Genomic DNA, 24,463 nt, shown 5'->3' on the forward strand with positions numbered 1-24,463 from the left:
CTGATGCACAGGGTCTGTATGCAGCCAGGACCAGCCATCTGTATTGACCCCGGCAGTTAAGCAGCCCGTTTCTGACCCGGTTCTCATCCTTTCCCAATGGCTTCTCTTGAAGAGCATATCTGGACCTTTCTCCCTGAGCTCCTGGTTAGGGAAGTTATGCCGGCGACCATTGACTTCTAAGGTGCTTGCACTTGCTGAGATGATGCCTTCTGCCCTGCATGACTCCCAGACTGCGGTGAGGCCTCCGATGCTGCTTGTGGCCTAGGTGTCCACTACCGCATTTGCTGCCACTCCCTAGACATCAGTTGAGAAGGAGTCACCACATTCGGTGGTGCAGCATACTTCTCGACATTGCATCACTTTGCATTTCTTCGCATTGAATTTTAATTGCCAAACCTTAGACCATTCTTCTAGCTTCTTCAGATCCTTTTTCATGTTTTCCACTCCCTCCGGGGTGTCCACTCTGTTACAAATCTTAGTATCATCCACAAAAAGGCAAACTTTACCTTCTAACCCTTCGGCAATGTCACTCACAAATATATTGAACAGAATCGACCCCAGCACTGATCCCTGAGGCACTCCCTCATCTGAGCGAATTCCATTAATCACCACCCTCTGACGTCTGTTCGTCAACCAGTTCCTAATCCAGTTCACCACGTCGGGTCCTATCTTCAGCCTGTCAAGTTTATTCAAGAGCCTCCTGTGGGGAACCGTGTCAAAATCTTTGCTGAAATCTATGATTACGTCTATAGCACGTCCTTGATTCAGTTCTCCAGTCACCCAGTCAAAGAATTCAATGAGATTCGTTTGACACGATTTACCTTTGGTAAAACCATGTTGTCTCGAATCCTGCAACTTATTGGCTTCCAGGAAATTCACTATCCTTTCCTTCAGCATCGCTTCCATTACTTTTCCAATAACTGAAGTGAGGCTTACCGGCCTGTAGTTTCCAGCTTCTTCCCTATCACCACTTTTGTGAAGAGGGACCACGTCCGCTGTTCTCCGATCCCACAGAACCTCTCCCATCTCCAAGGATTTATTAAACAAATCTTTAAGAGGACCCGCCAGAACCTCTCTGAGCTCCCTCAATATCCTGGGGTGGATCCCGTCCAATCCTATGGCTTTGTCCACCTTTACATTTTCAAGTTGTTCATACACACTCTCTTCAGTGAACGGTGCTATATCCACTCCATTCTCGTATGTTCTTTTTCCAGTCCATCGTGGTCCTTCTCCAGGATTTTCTTCTTTGAAAACAGAACAAAAGTATCTATTTAGCAAATTTGCTTTTTCATTTAAAACGAATCTGAGAACTTTTCTTCACTCAACGTGTAATTAAACTCTGGAATTCGTTGTCAGAGAATGTGGTAAAGGCGGTTAACTTAGCGGAATTTAAAAAAAGGTTTGGACGGCTTCCTAAAGGAAAAGTCCATAGACTGTTATTAAATGGACTTGGGGAAAATCCACTATTTCTGGGATAAGCAGTATAAAATGTTTTGTACTTTTTTGGATCTTGCCAGGTATTTGTGATCTGGATTGGCCACTGTTGGAAACAGGATGCTGGGCTTGATGGACCTTTGGTCTTTCCCAGTATGGCAGTACTTATGTACTTATTATCTACATAGTGGTTCGCAGCATCTTTGTCTCACAATTCCCTTTTTGTTTATTTATTGCACTTGTATCCCACATTTTCCCACCTATTTGCAGGCTCAATGTGGCTTACACAACCTGTTATGGCGGTGCCATTCCAGGGCAAAAGATACAGTTGATGTTACAAAAGATCACGGATAACAATAAGAAATGGAGAAATAGTTATAGAAAGAAGGCTTTTAGGGAAGGGTGGAGTGATGAAGTGTTGTAGTTAAGCTATGGATTTTCAAGGTAGGCTTTGCTGAAGAGAGATGTTTTCAGAGATTTGCGAAAGTTAGTTATTTCATTAATTGTTTTCAGGTTAGTTGGAAGTGCATTCCACAGTTTTGTACTCGTGTAGGAAAAGCTGGCTGCATGTGTTTATATTTTACTCCTTTGCAGCTGGAGAAGTGTAAATTAAGGAATGTGCGAGCAGATCTTTTAGCATTTCTGGGAGGGAGGTCTACAAGGTCTAGCATGTAGGATGGGGCATCTCCATAAATAATTTTATGAACAGTCATGCAGATCTTGAAGGTGATAGGATCTTTAAGTGGGAGCCAGTGCAGTTTTTTTCTTAGGGGTTTTGCACTTTCATATTTTGTTTTTCCAAATATGGGTCTTGCTGCAATATTCTGGGATGTTTGGAGTTTCTTGATAGTCTGTTCTTTACAGCCGGCATAGAGTGCGTTGCAATAGTCCAGGCGACTTAGTACCATTGATTGTATTAGGTTGCAAAAGATGGATCTTGGGAAGAAAGGTTTTACTCTTTTGAGTTTCTACATGGAGTGGAACATCTTCTTGGTTGTATTATTCACGTGGCTATCGAGTGTAAGATTTCAATCAATAGTAACTCCAAGGATTTTCAGAGTGTTTGAGACGGGAAGGGATACGTTTGGTGTGGTGATGGTGGTGAACTCATTGGTATTATATTGTGAAGTGAGTATAAGACATGGTGTTTTTTCTGCGTTGAGTTTTAGTTGAAATGTGTCTGCCCAGGAGTTTATGATTTGGAAGCTTTGGATGATGTCATTGGTGATTTCCTTTAGGTCATGTTTGAATGGGATGGAGATCGTGACATTGTCTGCATATATGTATGGATTGAGGTTTTGATTGGCTTTTTGAGCAGGGACTATCTCTTCGTCAAGTGTTCAGCGCTGCATTCGGCTGGTAGCACTATATAAATGTTGTTAGTAGTAGTAGCACCTTGGCTAGGGGTATCATCATTAGGTTGAAGAGGGTTGGTGAGAGGGGTGATCCTTGGGGAACTCCACGTTCAGGTGTCCATGGGTCTGATATGGTCATGTTAGCTATTACTTGGTATGACCTTGTAGTCAGGAATCCTCTGAACCAGTTAACGTTACCTCCAACTCCAAAGTAATCTAGGATATGTAGTAGTATTTCATGGTTGACCATGTCGAAGGCACTGGACATGTCGAATTGCAGGAGAAGTATGTTGTTGCCAGTTGCAATTGCTTGTCTAAATTTGTTCATTAAAGTCACTAGTACTGTTTCAGTGCTGTGGTTCATCCGGAATCCTGATTGAGATTTAGTCTTCCTCCTTTCACTAATATACTTGAAGAAATTTTGTCACCCCTCCTTACATTTCTAGCCATTTGTTCTTCCACTTGCGCTTTTGCCAGACGTATCTCTTGGTTTCTTTCAGTTTCATCTGGCATTCCTCTCCGTGTTCCTCTTCTTGAGTTTTTCTGTATTTCAGGAACGCCAACTCTTTAGCCTTTATTTTCTCAGCCACTTGGAGAACCATATTGGTTTCCTTTTTCTCTTACTTTTATTTACTGTCCTTACATAAAGGTTTGTGGCCATATTTATAGCTTCTTTCAGCCTGGACGACAGTCCTTCCACTTCTTGTTCATCCTCCCAGCCCATCAGCTCCTTCCTCAGGTGTTCCCCCATTTTACTAAAGTCAGCACGCTTGAAGCCCAGGACTTTGAATTTTGAGTGGCCGCCCTCCACTTCAGCTGTCATATCAAACCAAACTGTTTGATGGTCACTGCTGCCCAAGTGGGCACGCACTTGGACATTTGCAACACTATCCCCATTTGTGAGCACCAGATCCAGCATCGCTCCCTTCCTCGTGGGTTCTGTCACCATTTGTCTGAGCAGAGCACTTTGGAAAGCATCCACGATCTCTCTACTTCTTTCTGATTCCGCAGATGGAACCTTCCAATCTACATCCGACAGATTGAAATCTCCCAACAGCAGCACCTCTTTTTCTTCTTTCCCAACTTTTGAATATCTGCGATCAGATCTTTATCTTGTTCCTCCAATTGTGTCGGAGGTCTGTAGACAACACCCACGTGGACAGAGGTTCTATCATCTCTTTTTAAGGTGATCCATATCGCTTCTTCCTTTCCTCAGGTCCCTATCATTTCAGTCGTTGCGATAACATTTCTCACATACAGAGGTACTCCTCCACCTTTACGACCATCTCTATCCTTCCTAAATAGATTATAGCCTGGTATGTTTGCATCCCATTCATGGGAACCATTGAGCCATGTCTCCGTGATTGCTACAACGTCTAAGTCTGCCTCCAACATCAGGGCTTTGAAGGTCATGAACTTTATTGCTTAGACTGCGAGCATTTGTGGTCATCGCTTTCCATCTACATTTCCGTGGAATTTTTATCTTCTGTTTAGTTTCTTGTTTAGTCTCACTTCCTGCTGTGTTGGTAAGAAGTGATTTGCTAAGATTGTTTTCATTGCTTTCTTTTCTACTGATGCATCTTGTCTTTAGCTTTAACTAAACCGACGAATAGGGTATCCCGATAGCAAGGTTGCGATGGAAACCATAGTAGTCCAGGTGACTTCAAATAAAAAGCAGACAAGAGGTTGCAAATTAATTCTGTCAACTGCTGAGCAAGGAACAACAAACATAATTTGAAATGGCCTATATGTGAATGCCAGAAGCCTAAGAAGTAAGATGGGAGAGTTAGAATATATTGCACTAAATGAAAAATTAGATATAATAGGTATCTCAGAAACTTGGTGGAAGGAGGATAACCAGTGGGACACTATCATACCAGGGTACAAATTATATCTTAGCGATAGGGTGGATGGAATTGGTGGAGGGGTAGCCTTGTATATTAAGGAGAGCCTTGAATCAAATAGATTGAAAATTCTGCAGGAAACAAAACACTTCTTGGAATCCCTATGGATTGAAATTCCATGTGTAAAGACGAAAAGGATTGTGATAGGAGTGTACTACCTTCCAGGATGAATAGATATAGAAATTTTATCAGAAATCAGGGAGGCTAACAAACTGGGCAACACAACAATAATGGGTGATTTCAATTACCCTGATATTGACTGGGTAAATTTAACAGGGCATAGGCGCCCCGTATAAGAAGCTTGGGGAGGCTAAGCCTCCCCAGCCCAAATGCAACCTTTCTCTCCTCATTTGTAGCACTACTTCCCAATCTGGTGGCGGCAGCATAAGATATAAACTGGGGCTTCCCCTCCCCGCTGCCTTTCTGCCTCTCTCTCTGCTCACCTATTCAGTGGCCGTCAATAAACAGACTGTGTGCGGGGCCATGGAGCTATGCACGTCGCTGACAGCTGCTTTGCTGGTTCCTGCCTGAACAGGATGTTGCATCATAGAGGGTGGGACCAGAAGAACTGTTAGCGCCGCCATGCAGAGCTCTATGGCCCCGTGCACAGCATTTGTTTACCGATGGTCACTGAATCGGAGAGGCAGCGGGTTTGGCAGCATGGAAGGGAAGTTCGTTCTTTCTTTTTCTTTTTGCGGCTAGGGTGAAGAAAAAAAGAGAAAAGATAATGCAAGAGGCACGAAATGGGAGGAAAGAGAGAGGATGATAGGGGAGGGAAGAGGCAGAGGCACAATGCTGGATATTTTTTTTTGGGGGGGGGGCAGACAGAAGAAAGGCTAGATGTTTTGGGGAGAAGAGGCAGATGGACAAAGCTGGATATTAGGGGAAAGAAGAAGCAGATGAGCAAAGCTGGATATTGGGGGGGGGGGGAAGAGACAGAGGAGCAAAGCTGGATAGTGAAATGAAAAACAGGCAGTGCTGCATCGTGGAAAAAGAGAGGCTGAGGTGAAGAGTGGTAGAGTGAAGAGAGAGAGGGATGAGCAATGCTGGAAGGTGGGGGGAGAGAGATAGAGAAGAGATCCGTATGGTATGTGAGGTGGGAGAGAGAGGAGATTCTGGGTGCTTGGGGCAGGGGAAGAGAGAGAAGTGATTCTGCATGGCAGGGAGGGGGAAGAAAATTAGATGGAGGGAGAGAAACAGAGAGGAGATTATGGCAGGGAGAGAGAGACACACACACACAAGATCCTGGATGGTGGGGTGGGAGAGAGCGAAAGAGGAGAAACATCCAATATGACTGAGGGGGAGTTGAGACACACACACACCCCCTGGGTGAGGGAAAAAGATGGAAAACAGGGAAAATGAAGCATGCATAAGTCCCCACTGCCTTTCTGCCTTTCTCTCTGCTCACTTATTCAGTGGCCGTCAATAAACTTCCACTTGCTAACCTTGAATCTCACTAATTGGGGTGGTACTTTTCACATTTGAGATGGGACACCCTTGGTATCTCTGCACTCTGGTGCTTTTGTGTCTTCCAAAAGTTCTGGCTGCCTATTCTGTAGAAATGCACTTTCCTTCCAACTATACTGTTCAGCCATCAAGCTTGTCAGACAGTTTGAGCAACTACTTTATTCTTTGATATATGATAAATATCTAATATCTAAATTTAATAAAAGGTATTACTTGTGACTATTTTACTTTTACTTATTTTTTTCTTTGTTGTCAGATAATTATGGATGTAAGCCCCACCTCTGACCCCGCCCCTTTAGCATATCCAAACAGTTGGGCCACCAACCGCCTATGTAACAGGGTATGCTAGGGAGATAAACTTCCTTGATTTCATCAAGGACTGCTTTATGGAGCAGCTGGTACAGGAGCCAACAAGAGGAGGAAAAATTGTAGACCTAGTCCTTAGTGGAGCGCATGATCTGGTGCAGGACGTAATGGTGTTGGGGCTGCTTAACAGTGATCATAATATGATCAGATTTGATATCGACTTTGGAGCAAGTACACACAGGAAATCCAATACATTAGCATTTAACTTTCAAAAAGGAAGAAAAGTGAAAAAAAAAACTTAAAGGAGCAGCTGTGAAAGTCAAAAATTTACATCCTGTAAGCCCAGGCCGTGTTTTAAAAAAGGAGGAAGGAAGACCAAACGACAGCCGGCATGGTTAAAAAGTGAGGCGAGGGAAGCTATTGGAGTTAAGACAATCCTTAAGAAAATGGAAGAATGATCTGACAGCATAAGGAATGGCAAGTCAAATACAAAGCGCTGATAAGGAGGGCAAAGAAGAATTTTGAAAAAAAGAATGCGTTAGAGGCAAAAACACATAGTAAAACTTTTTTGAGGTATATTGAAAGCAAGAAGTTACCAAAAGAATCATTTGGACCACTAGATGACCAAGTGGGAAAAGGGGCACACAGAGAAGATGAAACCATAGCGGAGAGATTAATGAATTCTTTGCTTCGGTCTTCACTGAGGAAGATTTGGGAGAGATACCAGTCCAGAAATGGTATTAAAAGTTGACGAGTCAGAGAAACTGAATGAAATGACTATAAACCTGAAAGATATAATGGCGCAGTTTGACAAACAAGAGTAGTAAATCACCTGGACTGGATGGTATTCATCCCAGAGTACTGATAGAACTGAAAAATGAACTTGCAGAACTATTGTTAATAATATGTAACTTATCTTTAAAATCAGGCATGGTACCAGAAGATTGGAGGGTGGCCAATGTATCTTCAGCTTTTAAAAAAGGTTCCAAAGGTGATCCAGAAAATTTTAGACCAGTGAGCCTGACGTCTGTGCGGGGCAAAATGGTAGAGACTATTATAAAGAATAAAATTACAGAGCATATTCAAAAGCATGAATTAATGAGACAAAGCCAACATGGATTTAGTGAAGGAAAATCTTGCCTCACCAATCTTACATTTTTTTGAAGGGGCGATAAAGGTGAGCTGGTCGATATTGTGTATCTGGATTTTCAAAAGGTGTTGGATTTGTGGATTTGTTTTCCTTGTTTGATAAAGTACGTTATGAAAGACTCCAGAGGAAACTGGAGTCATGGGATAGGAGGTAGTGTCCTATTGTGGATTAAGTAGAGGAGTGTGGTAGCCGTGTTAGTCCACTCTTAAGGTTATCAATAGAAATCAAACAAAATAAAACATGGAAAAGAAAATAAGATGATACCTTTTTTATTGGACATAACTTAATACATTTTTTGATTAGCTTTCGAAGGTTGCCCTTCTTCGTCAGATCGGAAATAAGCAAATGTGTTAGCTGACAGTGTATATAAGTGAAAACATTCAAGCATTACTATGACAGTCTGACAGGGTGGGAGGATGGGGGTGGGTCGGAGGTATGCATGGGGACATCAAAGCATATCATTGATATTCTAACAGGATGGGTGTGGATAATTGAGGGGTGGGGTGATCAACAGAGAAATACAGCTTTATGGTTTATAATGGGCTAGGAACCCCAGATCCTTAAGTCAAGTCCTTTCTGTTGGGTGTTAAAATATTCAATCATTCTGACTTCAAAGGTCTTACGTTCTTGTATGGTTTTAAAGCTACCTTTCAGGATTCTCACTGTGAAGTCACTGGTACAGTGTCCTGGTCCTGTAAAATGTTAACCAACAGGCGTGGGAACCCTACTGGCACCAGTATTGTTCATGTGATGTCTATGTAAATTGAATCTTGTTTTAAGCATCTGGCCTGTTTCTCCAATATAGCATCCTTCGTTACATTTTTTACACTGAATGATATATACCACATTGGAAGATGAGCAAGTGAAAGATCCCTTTATGTTGAACTAGTAAAAAAGCCCCGTTTCTGATGCAAATGAAACGGGGGCTAGCAATGTTTTCTTCTGTGTGCATGTGGGAGTGTGTGTGTCCCTGCCCTCTGGCCTCTCTTCCCTCCCCCCTCTGAGTCCTTCACTGTTACAGAGCCAGCGATTTGATTTCGTGTTCTGCTGTTTTCCTTCACTGACTGTGTTACAGAGAAGGCGGGGCAGACACTCATAGGGAAACTGGATATCTCGCCCCCTTCACACTTCCGGCTGGAGGCTTCATAGAACGTTGGTGTTGCCTTTTATATAGAGAGATATCTTTCCTTTGTGGGTAACTGTGGGGTCCTGTGAAATATTTTGGCATAGTTTGCAACTGGATAAATTACAGGGAAGTGTGCCCTTCTGTTCCTTTTCAGTCTGTGATGGAAGTTTACTTCTGATTAGCTTGTGTTTTAAGTTGGGTGGTTGTCGGAAGGCCAGTACTGGTGGGGATGGGAATATCTCTTTCAGTAATTCATCCTCCTGGAGTATAGGTTGTAGATCTCTTATGATTTTCCTCAGGAACCCAAACTATAGCTACGTAATGCAAGGTTCCACATTAGGAGTCACTGACCAGGAAAGGGATCTAAGTGTCATCGTTGATACGTTGAAACCCTCTGCTCAGTGTGCAGCGGCTAAGAAAGCAAATAGGTTAGGTATAATTAGGAAAGGAATGGAAAACAAAAATCAGGACGTTATAATGCCTTTGTATTGCTCCATTGTGCGACCGCACCTCGAATATTGTTACAAATCTTGTCACTGTATCTCAAAAAAGATATAGTGGAATTAGAAAAGGTACAGTGAAGGGCGACGAAAATGATAAAAGGGATGGGATGACTTACCTAAGAGAGGCTAAAGCAGCTATGGCTCTTCAGCTTGGAGAAGACAGCTGAGGGGAGATATAATAGAGGACTATAAAATGAGTGGAATGGAACAGGTAGACGTGAATCGCTTGTTTACTCTTTCCAAAAATAGGGGGCATGGAATGAAGCTACAAAATATTATATTTAAAACGAATAGGAGAAAATTAAACTCTGGAATTCATTGCCAGAGAATGTAGTAAAAGCAGTTAACTTAGCGGGGTTTAAAAAAGGTTTGGATAGCTTCCTAAAAGAAAAGTCCATAAGCCATTATTAAAATGGACTTGGGGAAAATCCACTGCTTATTTCTAGGATAAGCAGCATAAAATGTATTGTTTTGGGATCTTGCCAGGTACTTGTAACCTGGATTGGCCATCGCTGGAAACAGGATGTTGGGCTTGATAGACCTTCGGTCTGTACCAGTATGGCAGTTATGTACTTATGATACTGGGCTAGATAGACCATTGATCCTGACCCAGTATGGCTATTTTATGTTCTTATGATCTTATTTCCTCAAATCCTGAGGAGATGGACCACTTCTGGTGCTCTTTCACAGCTTCATGTAACTTAATAATTTACCTTACAGTACAGGCTCAATACAAAGTGTGTGCTCAATGCAGAGAGCTCCCAGCTTGGAGAACAAGTCTATTCTCTTGAGGCTAGAGTAGCAGAGGAGCTCTGGAAGTCAGGTACATATAGGAGGCCTACAGGGACAGTGTATAGAAGTCCTACCTCCAGCCTGTAGCCTCTGATCTGCCTTGAAGTCCTAAAAAGAGAGCATCATCCTAGTGAAGTAGGAAGTAATTCTGTAGCCAGTACCAGCCCACCAGGGGCTGCAGTATTCTCTCACACACACAGAGGATGTTTCTCCAGGAGCTTCTGCCCAGGAGGGAAGGGTTAGGATGGCTGTTGTTGTTTGGACTTAGGCTGTAGTACTGTCCGCCAGGACAGAACAAACAGACTGTTGAAAATACAATATGTAATAAAAAAAATAAAAATATTTACAGAAATCAGGAAAGCTGGCAAATTGGGCAGCATTATAATGGGTGATTTCAATTCTAATATTGACTGGGTAAGTGTTACAGCAGGGAGTGCTAGGGAGGTAAAATTTCTAGATGTAATAAATGACTACTTCTTGGTGCACCTTGTCCAGGAACCAACGAGAGGGGGAGCTATTTTGAATCTAATTCTTAATGGAATGTGGGGCATAGTACAAGAGTTAGTGGTGGTGTATCTGCTGTGAAACAGTGATCATAACATGATCAAATTAGAGTTGATATCTAAGGAAATGTACTGTAGCAGCTTTTAATTTTTGAAATGGTGGCTATGACAAAATTAGCAAAATGGTTAAAAAGATGCTGAAAGGATCAGCCTCAAATGTAAAGATTTTAAATCGGGCATGGACGTTGTTTAAAAATACCATTGTGGAAGCCCAGACTAAATATATTCCACATATTAACAAAGGTGGAAAAAGAGCAAATGACAGCCAGCGTGGTTAAAAAGTAAGGTGAAAGAGGCTATTGGAGCCTAAAAAAATCCTTCAAAAAAAATGGAAAAAGAATCCGAATGAAGAAAATAAGAAACAACATATGCATTGTCAAGCCCTATGCAAAACCAGTGCTAAAGAAGGCTAAAACAGAATAAAAAAGAAAAACTTGCCGATAAGTATATCCGAAGCAGGAAGACTGCGAGACAATCTGTGGGACCGTTAAATCAGGAAGGAGCAAAAAGAGCAAGGCCATAGCAGAGAGTGTGAATGAATTCTGTGCTTCGGTCTTTACAGAAGATGTAAAAGATCTACATTTACCGGAAATAGTTTTCAAGGGTGGTGATGTGGACGAACTGAAAGAAATCTCAGTAAACTTGTAAAATGTACTGAGCCAAATTGATAAGTTGAGTGATAAATCATCTGAACGGGATAATATACACCCCTGGGTTTTGCAAGAGCTCAAAGATGAAATTGCTGATCTGCTACTAGTGATTTGTAAGTTGTCATTAAAATCGTCTGTAATACCTGAAGACTGGAGGGTGGCCAATGCGATGCTGATTTTTACAAAGGGTTCCAGGGGTGATCTGGGAAATTACAGACCAGTAAGCCTGACCAGTACCCTTCAAAATAGTGGAAACTATTACAAAGAATAAAATTACAGAACACATAGATAAACATGGCTGAATGGGACAGCATGGATTCAGCCAAGGGAGGTTTTTCCTCACCAATTTGCCTCATTTCTTTGAAGGTATGAATAAACATATGAATAAAGGTGAGCCATTTGATATAGTGTATCTAGATTTTCAGAAATTCTTTCACAAAGTTCCTCATGAGTGACTCCTGAGAAAATTAGTCATGGGATAGGAGACAATGTCCTACTTGGTTATTGGACAGAAAACAGAGGGTGGATTTAAGTCGCCATTTTTCTGAACGGAGGAGGGTGAATAGTGGAGTGCCGCAGAGATCCATACCTTGACCGGTGCTATTTAATATATTTATAAATGATCTGGAAATTGGAATGACTGGGCATCCAAATGGCAGATGAAATTTAATGTAGACAGATGCAAAGTGATACACATTGGGAAGACTAATCCGAATTATAGTTATCTGATGCTAGGGTCCACTTTAGGAGTCTACACTCAAGAAAAAGACCTAGGTGTCATCATAGGCAATATGTTGAAATTTTCTGCCTAGTGTTCGGTAGTGGCTAAAAAAGCAAACAGGATGCTAGGAATTATTAGGAGAGGGATACAAAATAAAACCAAAAATATTATAATGCCTCTGTATCGCTCCGTGTTGTGACCTCACCTCGAGTGTTGTGTTCATTTCTGCTCGGTGTATCTCAAAGATATAGTGGAGTTAGAAAAAGTTCAAAGAGCAGCCACCAGAATAATAGAGGGAATGGAACTGCTCCCATATGATGAAAGGCTAAATAGGTTACTGCTCTTCAGCTTGGAAAACAGACGGCTGAGGAGGGATATAATTTGATGTCTGCAAAATTGAGTGGTATGGCGCAGATGAATTTCATTGATTTTTTCACGCATTCACTCAGTGAAATTGCATGGTAATATTTTTAAATAAATAGGAGGAAATATTTTTTCACTTTAAAAATAGTAATGGTAATGGGGGTTAATGTATCTGGGTTTAAAAAAAAGGTTTGGACAAGTTCCTGGAGGAAAAGTCCATAGTATTGTTATTGCGATGGACATTGTGAAGCCACTGCTTGCCCTGGGAGTGGTAGCATGGCATGATTCTACTAATTGGGTTTCTGCAAGGTACTTGTGACCTGGATTGGTCACTTCTGGAAGCAGGATAGATGAACCATTGGTCTGACCCAGTATGGCTGTTCATATGTAGGTCAGAGCCACCATAGTCCAGCTTTGTCAGTTTACTGGAGGAGGAGTGTTTGCAGTTGGTGCTTGTGGTGATTGATAATCCCACAGAACTAAAGACCTGTGGGAAAATAGGCTATGTTGTACATTTTATTTTTGTATAAGAATTTCACTCAAGCAGGAAACTGCACCATGGCCTGCATACCTTTCTTGTGCAGTATGCCTCAGTATTGGGCTAGGGCCCTGCGACAGGTGGTAACTTGGGCTTGAGTAGTCTTGAAATTTCAAAATTTTGGGTCTTTTCTATTCCAATTTTTTTTGTTGACAGTATTTTTTTTTTAGTATGTATCCTTGACAGCATAATTCTGCCCCCAAAAGGCTTAGGGTCACATTTCATACTATGTTCTCAGTCCAGTGTGAGGCACTCGTTCAACTTAGAAGGCTGGTAGCTCCTGCTCCAAATCCAAGGCCTTAGGCAACCATTATTCTATGCCTTTAGGTCTTGCTCACCAGAATGCCAGAATCAGCTAGTGAGCAAGACTTAAAGGCTTAGAATAATGTCTCCAATTTTCTTTCTTTTTGTCTTTTTTTTTTTTTTGGTCAGCTTTTCTCAGCATACACTAAGCTGTTTGGAAAGAAGACACTGTTCTGCCATTGATAAGTGGGTATTTTATGCTTCATAATATCAATCTCATTGCAATTTCTTTGGATGTTTTAATGCTTTCGCTGGGGTAAGGCTCCAGAGCTGTTCTTCAGGCAACCACCTAGTTGCTTGTGATCACACAACTCCACCCCCCCTATCTTCCTCCCCCCCCACCAGTCTCACTTCCCATCCTCTTTTGAATGCTGCTTTGTTGCTTTGACCATGTGTTCTGATAACAGATTCAGTTAAAAAAAAAAAAAAAAAAAGGCCAGATGTGAAATAGCCACAAGTTTTCTTTCTCCACATGCATAGTAGTTTAAGTTGTATTAAGCTTTGTGTGAGAATTGTATTTGAATAACCTGGAATTCTTTAGTGGACTAATCACTTTTCTTTAGTTTCAAAAGTTATAACTCGAAATATTGCACTTTTTAAATTACAGGATGACAATTTGATGGACGTCTTGCAGTTACTCGTAGCTCTAATGTCCGAGCACCCAAGTTCAATGATCCCTTCCTTTGATCAGAGGAATGGACTGAGGTAAGAATATGCCATTTGAAATTTTTGATTTATTCCACTAGAGGTTTAACTAAGCATGCTGCTTCCCATTCATCTGTTACCGCTGAACAATTGGCCATCTTTTTTGATAGTAAAATTTCTGTTACATGATATTTTTCTACTCCTTCCAGTAAGTATCTTTAGAGGAGGATGTAGATAATCAAGGTACCATCGTAGGAAATATACATTTTGATCTGCATTTAATTTAACACCAAATGGCTCTTGAATCACATCTTCCTCATTGTATCCTACATGCAAAGATTTATTATTAGGGGGTGATACTCAGACCGTGGGAGTTAGCTGGGCTGCCTCCCACAGTCAGCAGCGAACCCGGAAATTCAATTCCTGGCCATATTTGGCGGCTGGCATTGAATTTCCAAGGGTTTTTTTTTGGCTGACATGGTGTCTGGGCTAGCCACTAATCTCTAATATTCAGCTGAGATAGCCGGCTATCTCGTTCTGAATATTATTGCTTAGCCAACTTAAGGCTAGCTAACTGGCCAGGACGTACGCAGCACTGTACACTGGACATAGAGACAGTCCCAGCTTGACAGAGCTTACAATCTAATTAGGACAGACAAACAGGACACATAAGAGATAAGGGAATTACTAAGGTGGGAATGATAAAACATGGGTACTGAACAAGTAAGTAAGGGTTAGGAGTTAAAAGCATCATCAAAAAGGTGGCCTTTTAGCCTAAATTTGAAGACGGACAGAGATGGAGCTTGATGTACTGGCTTAGGAAGTCTATTCTAGGCATATGGTGCAGCAAGATAAAAGGAACGGAGTCTGGAGTTAGCGGTGGAGGAGAAGGGTGCAGATTAGAGAGATTTACCCAGTAAATAGAGTTCCCAGGGAGGACTGTAGGGAGAGATAAAAGTGGAGAGGTACTGAGGAGCTTCAGAGTGAATAAGCGGAGTTTGAACTGCATGCGGGAATGGATAGGGAGCCAGTGAAGTGACTTGAGGAGAGGGCTAATATGAGCGTAGCGACACTGGCGGAATGCTCATATTAGCCCTCTCCTCAAGATATACGTACAGAACACTTGTGGTAGATGGGGAATCTGTAACTCTCAGTAGTTTCATACAATCCATGTCTTTATTTTGAAGAGTTCCATAAAGGAAAAGATGGTACAGAGGAACCCAGGCTGATGATTTCTCTCTCATGTTACCAGATGTAATTCTTATTTGTTGTACTCTGGTTTAATTTGAGCCCCTGTAGTTTTTTTGTGCCTGAAGCTTTTTCTCCCTTTTTAGAGTGGTTTATAAACTAATGGCATCCAGAAGTGAAGGGATACGAGTACAAGGCCTGAAAGTCTTGGGATACTTCCTGAAACATCTTGCACCCAAGTAAGTAGATGAGCTGCTGGAGGTAGGATGAAACAGTAATTTGAGATTATTTATATATTATAGCTGAAAATGTTATAAAATATAATGTTTTAGATTATGCTTGATCTAGTCAGATAGGCAAAAGGAAGCTTTTAGGGAGTGTTTGTATGCATATAGATATGTATGGCAATGTTTTATGTTTAGGTGCTCACCATAGTGTTTATCTTATAATTGTGGTGTAGAAATGATAATTCAGCATTTTAAATCTGAATTAAAATTTAAAAAATATGTAATGATGCATATCATGCTATTGGAGAAGTTCTTAAATGTTTTTAGTATTCTGCTTTATAATGTCCTTAGGGTACAAGCCTATAAGTGGGTGCCTCCTTTTAGACACCCTGGTGCTGCACTATGAAAACGTTATTTTATAATGGCATCTGGGCACCCAGATGCTGTTATAGAATACTAGTGTAACCTAGCATTGACATGCTTTACATTTACATGCCCGCAGTTACACTAGCCATAGACAGGCGCAACTGCAAGTACCTATATTTGGCAAGGGCATGGTAATTTACTGTATTCTGTAAGTTGCACACAAAAGTGAAAGTCCAGCCCATGCGAACTTGCCCTATGCTCTTAATACTCACTTTCACAGATTAGTGTGTAGCTATTTTTCTGCCACTTATGTGCTTAAGTGTACACTTAACTGCATAAATGCCATCAGTCTGTACGTTTGCATGCATAAGTGCAGGAATCCAGTTACAGAACTGCCCTTCACATATTAAAAACCTTTGTTGAAACTCGTATAAGAGTGATTCAACCAAGCACCGTACGATTTCATATCCAATCCCCCTGTGACAATAGCAATCCCAATATAACATAACTTTGTTTCCCTTTAATCCTATCCTCCCTCCACCCCCACTAAACTCGAGCCACCAAGGACTCAATGATGGACCTTGAGTTCTAAGGGCTTGACTATCCCTTATCTTCAGTGATATTCAACCATTCCTTCCTTACTCAAAAATGTACTACCAACATCCCATGTCTGTTTTTATACTCGCATCCTCACTCCTTACCCTACTCCCTAACTCTACTGGAGCTTCAGACCCTCCACCATTCAATCCAACTACTCTCTGCTAGGCAGTGTTTTATGCCCAGCAGAACCCTTGTAAGCCAAATCCCCCTGTTCCACAGCATCTTGCTTTCAGAGCAGCTACTCTTCTCCTCTCTGGGATCTACCCATTATATCCATTACATTGCAGCCCTAAATTTTAACTCTGGCACCTGCAAAAAGTGTTTAGTACTTTTGGCCCTAAGTGACACACTGTCCTCTCAGACCACCAAAAGTTTTCTAACAGGGTGCCCTTCTACCATCATTTCTGTCATTAGAAAATGCAGTTCATTACGCTAACCCCAATAAGATGGCCAATCTTCATATCACAGAGCCACCAAAATGTCTTTTATGCTCACTGTGCATGCCCTCTGAATAAAACCCTCTGTATGCCTTCCCAGCTTCCAAAAGAGCATGGACAGCAGTAGTGTCACTAGACAAAAGTATTTGGGGGGCACAGGGGAGGTAAGCCAAAGTGATATTTCTGCACTTTACAGCTCTCCTCCTTCAAATTGTCTATAAAAGATACTATAAGAAAATGCTTTGGAAATCCCTTTAGCCAGTTTCAACCATCCAGTGAAACAAGTAGTATTTGGTAGCATCATTCAATTCTTCCATAAGGGAGTGAAGTCGAGACTATAGAGGATGGGGTGGAATCTCAGTTCAAGCCTGTCACTCCCAGTTCTGTTTCACACTCCACATTCCTAACAGTGAAGCTAGAATGATTACCTTTATAATTCAGTATACAAAAATATATATTACAACTGTAGTGTCATCTTGGGAACACACTCATCTTCCATGGGAAACACTTTGCAAAGTAACACAAAATGACACTTGAAACTACAATACCAAAATAACACTAACTCCCACAGTTCGTCTTAAAAACTCCAGAGGGAAGCTGTGTTTAGCACAATATAATTTTTACGGGAAGCATTGGCAGTAAATTTGAGACTGAGCTCCTACTCCACAATCACTGTTATGTTTCCCTCAGAGGAATTTCTCCAAATGAGTGAGTTGTGCGCAAACTCCCCCTTTAGAGATGACTTTCCTCTCGTACTCTCCATGGCACCTTCCCTGTCCTCCAGCTCTTTCATGATGCATCTTTGACACCTTCCCATCCTTCTTCCCTCTTCTCTAACACCCTCACTCATACCCCATCATCTAACAAACTCCTACCCATACCTATAAGCCTCCATGGTCCACCCAAATTCCCTCAGCCTCCAAGCCCCTCTTATGCCCAAATTCCTTGTTCTGTCTGCCAACTCTCTCACTTTCCCATCCAAACTGAGTCCCTGCTTTCTTCCCTAATTACCAAATCCCCTGTTCTTTTCTTGCTCTCCCCATCATATCACTCCCCAAATCCAATCCTTCACTTTAGTCCTCCAGTTTGTGCTGCTCCCCATCCCATCCTGTCTTTTTTTTTTTTTTAACTTTTGTTTCTCTTTACTCTGTGCTGTTAACTTCACACTTCCCTTCCCCTCTTGCACACACATTTCATTCCCCAACTCTTTTCACATACAGCTTGCTCCCATCTGCTCTTTTTATCTCCTCCCTCACATACAAACCCAGCCTCCTTCCTGTTCTTCTGCTTTGTTCCTCCCTCATCTCTATCTTTTATATTCCCCTTCTCAGTTCTTCATTTCTCTCTCCCTTTATTTTACATTCCATCATCTGTCCCCCTCCCCTCTCCTACCTGCACCTTTTTACCTGCAGACAGTTGGTCTTGCTGACTTCCTTTAAACTTGCACGGAGCAGCAGAAGGCAGTGTGTTCCATGGCATCCCCAAGGCTTTTCTGCTCATTAGCACCTTTCCTACGATTGGCCCGGCGTGCCAGCTCTTGTAAGGAACAGAGGAAGCAGTGCACTCTGCGACATCTCTCCTCTATATTCGCTGCAAGAGCTGGCAGGCCAGGCTGACGATGGTGGGGAAGGCGCTAATGAGCAGAAAAGCCTCCAGGCAGGCACTGGCAAAGAAAAGCTATGAGTTTGAGGTGGCAAACCATAGTTTTGGGGTGGCATTTATCACCTCATAGCGATGCCTATGATGGGCAGTCAAATACCCACTCAAATGTGAACTCTGTCACCTTGTCCAGCAAAACCCCTAAATAGTTTTGTATCATTTCTGATAGTTTTGTATTAGCAGGTACTTCCACAACATGTGAACCAATGTACCTCCCTTCTGTTGACATTTTAAGCACAGATCTAGCTGTTTAATTTTGGCTTTATATGCCCATGGGGGAACTAAATGCACCTTTAAGCAGTTTATACTACCTTTCCCTAAACAAAGCATTGCCTGTTGTTTCAGGAAACCTAGCAAAACAAGCCTGCAATTGCCTCCCCACAAATAATTTCATCCCTATCCATCTTTTTACTAATGTAGATAGTGTCTTCAGAGGAGTTAGGCTCAGGATAGCCTTGTGAATGGATGAGACCTCTAACCTCTCCTGCATACCCACGCAAAAAGAAATCCTTCGGCTTTGTCCCCAGTTCTCAATTAAATTCATCTTGCTCAAAGAACAGATATAACGTCTCACTTGCAGAGATATCAAAGCTTTTATTTCTTAATCCATATCTCTGCCTCAGATTTTCAAACAAAATCACCTTCTGTCCTGCACTTACCGAGTTAGATGTAATCCCCTTGTCGCTCTATCCCTAAACACTTTATTCCCCTTATAAGAAAACCACATTATCCCTTTTGTGGTAAAAATGTCATAAGAGTCCTGATATGCAACTTTCAGGACTCCTTCCATGCTGACTGAAGCAGCTTTAGTATCACACTGCTCTGAACTGTAACTAGCAAGTGATCCATTTTCACATGCAAATACTAAAAGACTAGAGAATCTAGAGAGAACCCTATTGAGTTTCCTTATGTTCCCTTTTTTAATAGGCAGCCCTGGAGTGTATGTATGATGGCGTGCCCATCATAGGCATCGCTATGAGGTGATAAATGCCACCCCAAAACTATTGTTTTGCCACCTCAAACTCGTAGCTCTTTTTTGCCAGTGCCTGCCTGGAGGCTTTTCTACTCATTAGCGCCTTCCCCCTCCCCCCATCGTCAGCCTGGCCTGCCAGCTCTTGCAGCGAATATAGGAAGCAGTGCATTCCACAGTGCCTTTCCTCACAAGCTTGCCTTCTTTCCCCTATTTGTACCCTAATCAACAGAGTGGCAGGCCCGCGAGGAGAGATGCCACAGAGTGCGCTGCTTCCTCTGTTCCTTACAAGAGCTGGTAGGCTGGGCCAACCGTAGGGAAAGGTGCTAATGAGCAGAAAAGCCTTGGGGTGCCATGGAACACACTGCTTTCTGCTGCTCTGTGCAAGTTTAAAGGAAGTCGGCAAAACCTTACCTGTTTAAAAAGGCACACCCTACCAATCCAACATAAATGCCTGATCTCTGCAACGGAAAAAAAAAAAAAAAAGAAATGGACATAACACAACCCTTCGAAGTACGATTCCCTTATGTGGCTATACCACATGAACGTTACCTTACCACAACTATGTATTAGTTTACACCGGAGTCTGCAATCGCCTCTCTGGTACTATGTAAGCCACATTGAGCCTGCAAATAAGTGGGAAAATGTGGGATACAAATGTAACAAATATAACTATTTTGGATCTAGATTCATCTCATACCAGCAGATTTTACCTTACAAGAAAGTAGCAGAGAGGCCCAACTCACTGACTTGTCGTCTCCCCCACTCCCCCCCAATTTAGAGACATTCAGTTGAATCTCCTCAGATCGTCTGAAAGAAATGCCCCCAAGTATTTATAGAATCCCAGTGCTGATTTCAACAGAAAATCTCCTTTCCAAGATGCTTTTACCAACTCTAAAACTGAAAAGCCTTCTATTGTACCCAAGTTGAATCTTAAGCCAAAGCTGTCAATTGTACCTGCATATCTTATTTATAAACCGCTTTGGTTGTACCCACAGAAAGGTGGTATATCAAATCCATGACCCTTTACGTTTAGCAAAATATTCTGTATCAGATGTGAAAAACAATTCAGAGTCTAACGGTGCACGATCAGATGTGTAAAGGCAATGGCTTCAAATTCCACGTTTGGACCTTTTGAAACCTTGTGGTGTTCTGAATTGATCTCAATAGGGGCTCTAAAGACAGGACAAACAGTGGAGATGATGGACACCCTTGTCTGGTTCCTCTCTGAATGGGAGCTGTGGTGTGACCGTTAACAACAACCCTTATTGTGGAGTGGCTACGATTGCTATATTTAATATTTTATAAAATTAGTCTTATGAAAAAATATGAACGCCAATTAAAAAAGGCATAGTGTAAAACTGAGTATGTTGCTTATGTTGTACAGGTATGTTGGACAAAAGACAGCATACAATTTAAAGGGAAATGGTATTGGTTTCTGTTGAAACCCAACTGGAGATACTGTGACTTGACATTCTTATTGTAGATCTGTTTATACCGTATATCTGTATGATAGAGCTGGAAGATTAATCAATTACAGAACTGGCTGCCTTGGAGATATGACCTGTGGCAGATGTGTATGTGTATACTTTTCAGCAAAGCTTCTTTCCTGGTTCCAATTAAAAATAAGACATAGTAACCATGTTTGAAAATTGTTTCCTCTGTTGACCTTGGCATATTGCATGTTCAGATAGCTACAGTGAGTTGTGAAATGTTCAGATTTGTTTGCTTACTGTTACCATATCCAGCACTCCTACCAATCAATTGCTCTATTTACTAAACTTGGAAAAAGAACCCTCTCTCCTTACGTTACCCATATGGGGAACTACTCATTTTGTGAGCATTGTATATGAGGTTGGGCATGGTTTGTAGCACCATACATTACTGTGGGAGATTACTCATCATGTGATTTTGTGTCTGACAGTATTTTTTTTTCTTTTGAAAAATGACATTCTGCTATAATCTTTTGTTTACTACCAAGCTGAAATAGTCATACGTGAAATTTCTGCTGATATTAATGGTGAGTGTTCACTTTCTTTGCTTTTGTCGTGAACTCCAGGAGAAAAACAGAGATCATGCTGGGACACGGATTGTTCTCTCTACTTGTGGAAAGGCTGATGCTTCACGCAAACTCATTCACCATGACCACATACAATGTCCTATTTGAGGTTGTAATATGTGTTGAGTCCAGTGTCCCTAACTGCCTGAAAAACATTGTTAGGAAATTGCATGTGTGTTTATTTCTGATTAGGTTCCAGATAATAGTGGCAATTTAGCCAGGTTTGCTGTTAAGAGTTTTTGTAAGCTGTTTGTCAGGAAGTTTTCCAGAAAGCTTTTGTAAGAAATCATGTAAATCATTTTGAATAATGGACAGAAGTGTTCATGCTCTGTTTTATTTAAATGTTTGTACCAAAGCAATATATTTGTTACACAGATGAATTGCACTGCCTGAACCCTGCTACACAACGAAACTAATACTCGAACTGGACATAACTTAACTCTTCCTCCTTGATTCCCTAATCTGTCTGTCACACATGAACTTTACTACAATATCATTCTGTATTTGTCATACTGGAATTGGTGATCGTCATCACGGTACTATGTAAGCCACATTGAGCCTGCAAATAGGTGGGAAAATGTGTGATACAAATGCAACAAATAAATTAGAGTTTCTCAGTCAGTGTGCCTTCAGACCTAATCAGGAGTGCCATGGTAAAGAGTTGTCAGTGCCTGATGAATAAGTCTAGAGCACCTCACGGGCTCTGCTCTTGGCACTTCTCATGAACAAGAGATGTCTGTGTTAGCTCTCTAACATGTAGGAGCTCTGTTCTGAGCACGTGTAGTCTCCTCTCTCTTGTGGATACATCCTAAGTCCCAGAATATTACTATTAAAAGGCAGCATATAGGACACAAGTAGCTAGGCCTCTCTCTTCCTGTGTTGCCTCCTTTGAGTGCTTACCTAGCTTTTATTTTGGCTGTATGAATCTTCTATATCAACACTCCTTGTTGTAAGTGCTATACAGTGTGCCGCACAACATATTTGAATATATAGTTACGGTTTGGACTTAGAAAACACAGGTGTATATAATGCAAGAGAACTACATGGTGTGTGTTACATGATTTCAGAAAGATAAAGCAGGATATCTTATACAGTACTGTGTCTAGAGAATTCATGCATTTCAATATGAAAGAAAGTTATAAAAAATCAAGTTCTCTGAAGGACTAGGAATGTTTATTTTGTCTGTTCCCTGAGTTTTGGACTTCTGCTTCACCAAGAACTGGTCTCTACTGGGGCCTTCATTCTCTGCAAGCTGGGGGTTTTCTTTATCTTTAACGACTGTTCCCCACTTTCATCTGTGCAGCCATTGTAGTGACAGCCGTTGACAGTGCTATAGAACACGGGTCCCTCTGAAATCCAGTATACAGTACATCCTGAGTCTGGCAATGAAGTCTAACCATTGTGTGATGTTTGAGACTCATTCTCCATCCTGAGGACTGTGAAATGATGTAGCTCTCTGAGGAGGAGGAGGAGGGATCTGGCCTGAGGATGGAAAGCTAGCCCTAGAAATATTTTGTTGTGGTTTGCAATATAGATGTTGAAAGAATGCTGTCAACTGGTATGTGTACATGCTATATAATTTCTTCTCTTTTCTTGTAGATCTTAATCGAACAGATTTGCACACAGGTAGTGCATAAGCAGCACCCTGATCCAGACTCCTCTGTGAAAATTCAAAATCCTCGTAAGAGCTAATTTCATTAAAAAGCATGCTTTTTTTTCAATAAACCATTTCTTATTCATGTTCAAGACTTGAAATGACATTCTGAATCTTATCAGTAGGAGTGATATGGGGGATTTTAAATCTTCAAGCTGTGAAACTCAGTAGGTTCCAAGATGCCACTGTCCCTGTCCCCGCAAGCTCTGATCCCATCAGCACAAAACTCACAGTTGCAATTTTATGTTTAAATCATTTTATTAAAATATAAAAAGAAACAATATTCTGTACAATTTTTGTTTTATAAATCACAAATAATACAGAACAAGGATCGACAAATCCCTGTCACCCCTCAAAAATATCGTCTCCGTTATCAGGAAAACAAGCCAAATTACTATAGAACGCTACATTGAAGATTCATGAACAGAATACTTCGGTCACACACACACACAGAACACAAATGCCAGATATGTAATAGCTGACCAAAATGATTAAACCAAAACCTCAAGAAGCCACACCAAAGAACTAAAGAGATTAATTTCTTCCTATAACGTGCAGAATATAAGTACATAAGTGTTGTCATACTGGGACAGACCAAAGGTCCATCAAGCCGAGTATCCTGTTTCCAACAGTGGCCAATCCAGGTCACAAGTACCTGGCAGGATCCCAAAACAGTGCATTACATGTTATGCTGCTTATCCCAGAAATACTGTCAAAAAAATTAGGCGTTCTACTTATTGTGTTCTCAAAACTCAGCAAGTATATACAAAAATATAAAGTAGAAAAGTGAGTGTCACCCAGTACTATACAAATTGAATCTTGGGGATGTCTCATATGTTATCATTTGGCTGTATGTATGACAAAGTGCTCTTGTCTGTCAGCCATAACAGTCCCAGAAATAAGCAGTGGATTTTCCCAAGTCCATTTTAATAATGACTTATGGACTTTTAGGAAGCTATCCAAACCTTTTGTGAACACTGCTAAGCTAACTGCTTTTACTGCATTCTCTGGCAACGAATTCCAGAGTTTTACACGTTGGGTGAAGAAGTATTTTCTCCTATTCGTTTTAAATTTACTACTTTGTAGCTTCATTGCGTGCCCCCTAGTCCTAGTATTTTTGGAAAGAGTAAACAAGCGATTCACGTCTACCTGTTCCACACCACTCAGTATTTTGTATACTTCTATCATATCACCCCTCAGCCATTTTTTTCTCCAAGCTGAAGAGCCCAAATCGTTTCAGCCTTTCCTCATAGGGAAGTCATCCCATCCCTTTTATCATTTTTGTCGCCCTTCTCTGTACCTTTTCCAATTCCACAATATTTTGTTTGGGATGCGGTGACCAGAATTGCACACAGTATTCAAGGTGCAGTCGCACCATGGAGCGATACAAAGGCATAACATCTGTTTTTATTTTCCATTCCTTTCCTAATAATGCTAATATTCTTTTTCTTTGCTGCAGCACACTGAGCACACACAGTTCCCA

At 41.3% G+C, this 24,463-nt stretch overlaps 1 protein-coding gene across 1 annotated transcript in view; it reads left to right on the forward strand.

Moving 5' to 3' along the window:
* Nucleotides 1-24,463, forward strand: part of LRBA (LPS responsive beige-like anchor protein) — a 1,257,537-nt gene that overhangs the window by 147,086 nt on the left and 1,085,988 nt on the right. Inside the window, 4 exon segments of the mRNA XM_030191657.1 lie at nt 13,783-13,880; nt 15,155-15,247; nt 21,327-21,435; nt 22,926-23,007. Of these exon segments, the coding sequence (XP_030047517.1) occupies nt 13,783-13,880; nt 15,155-15,247; nt 21,327-21,435; nt 22,926-23,007 (382 nt within the window).

Source organism: Microcaecilia unicolor, chromosome 2, assembly GCF_901765095.1.
Source record: "Microcaecilia unicolor chromosome 2, aMicUni1.1, whole genome shotgun sequence".
Taxonomy (NCBI): domain Eukaryota; kingdom Metazoa; phylum Chordata; class Amphibia; order Gymnophiona; family Siphonopidae; genus Microcaecilia; species Microcaecilia unicolor.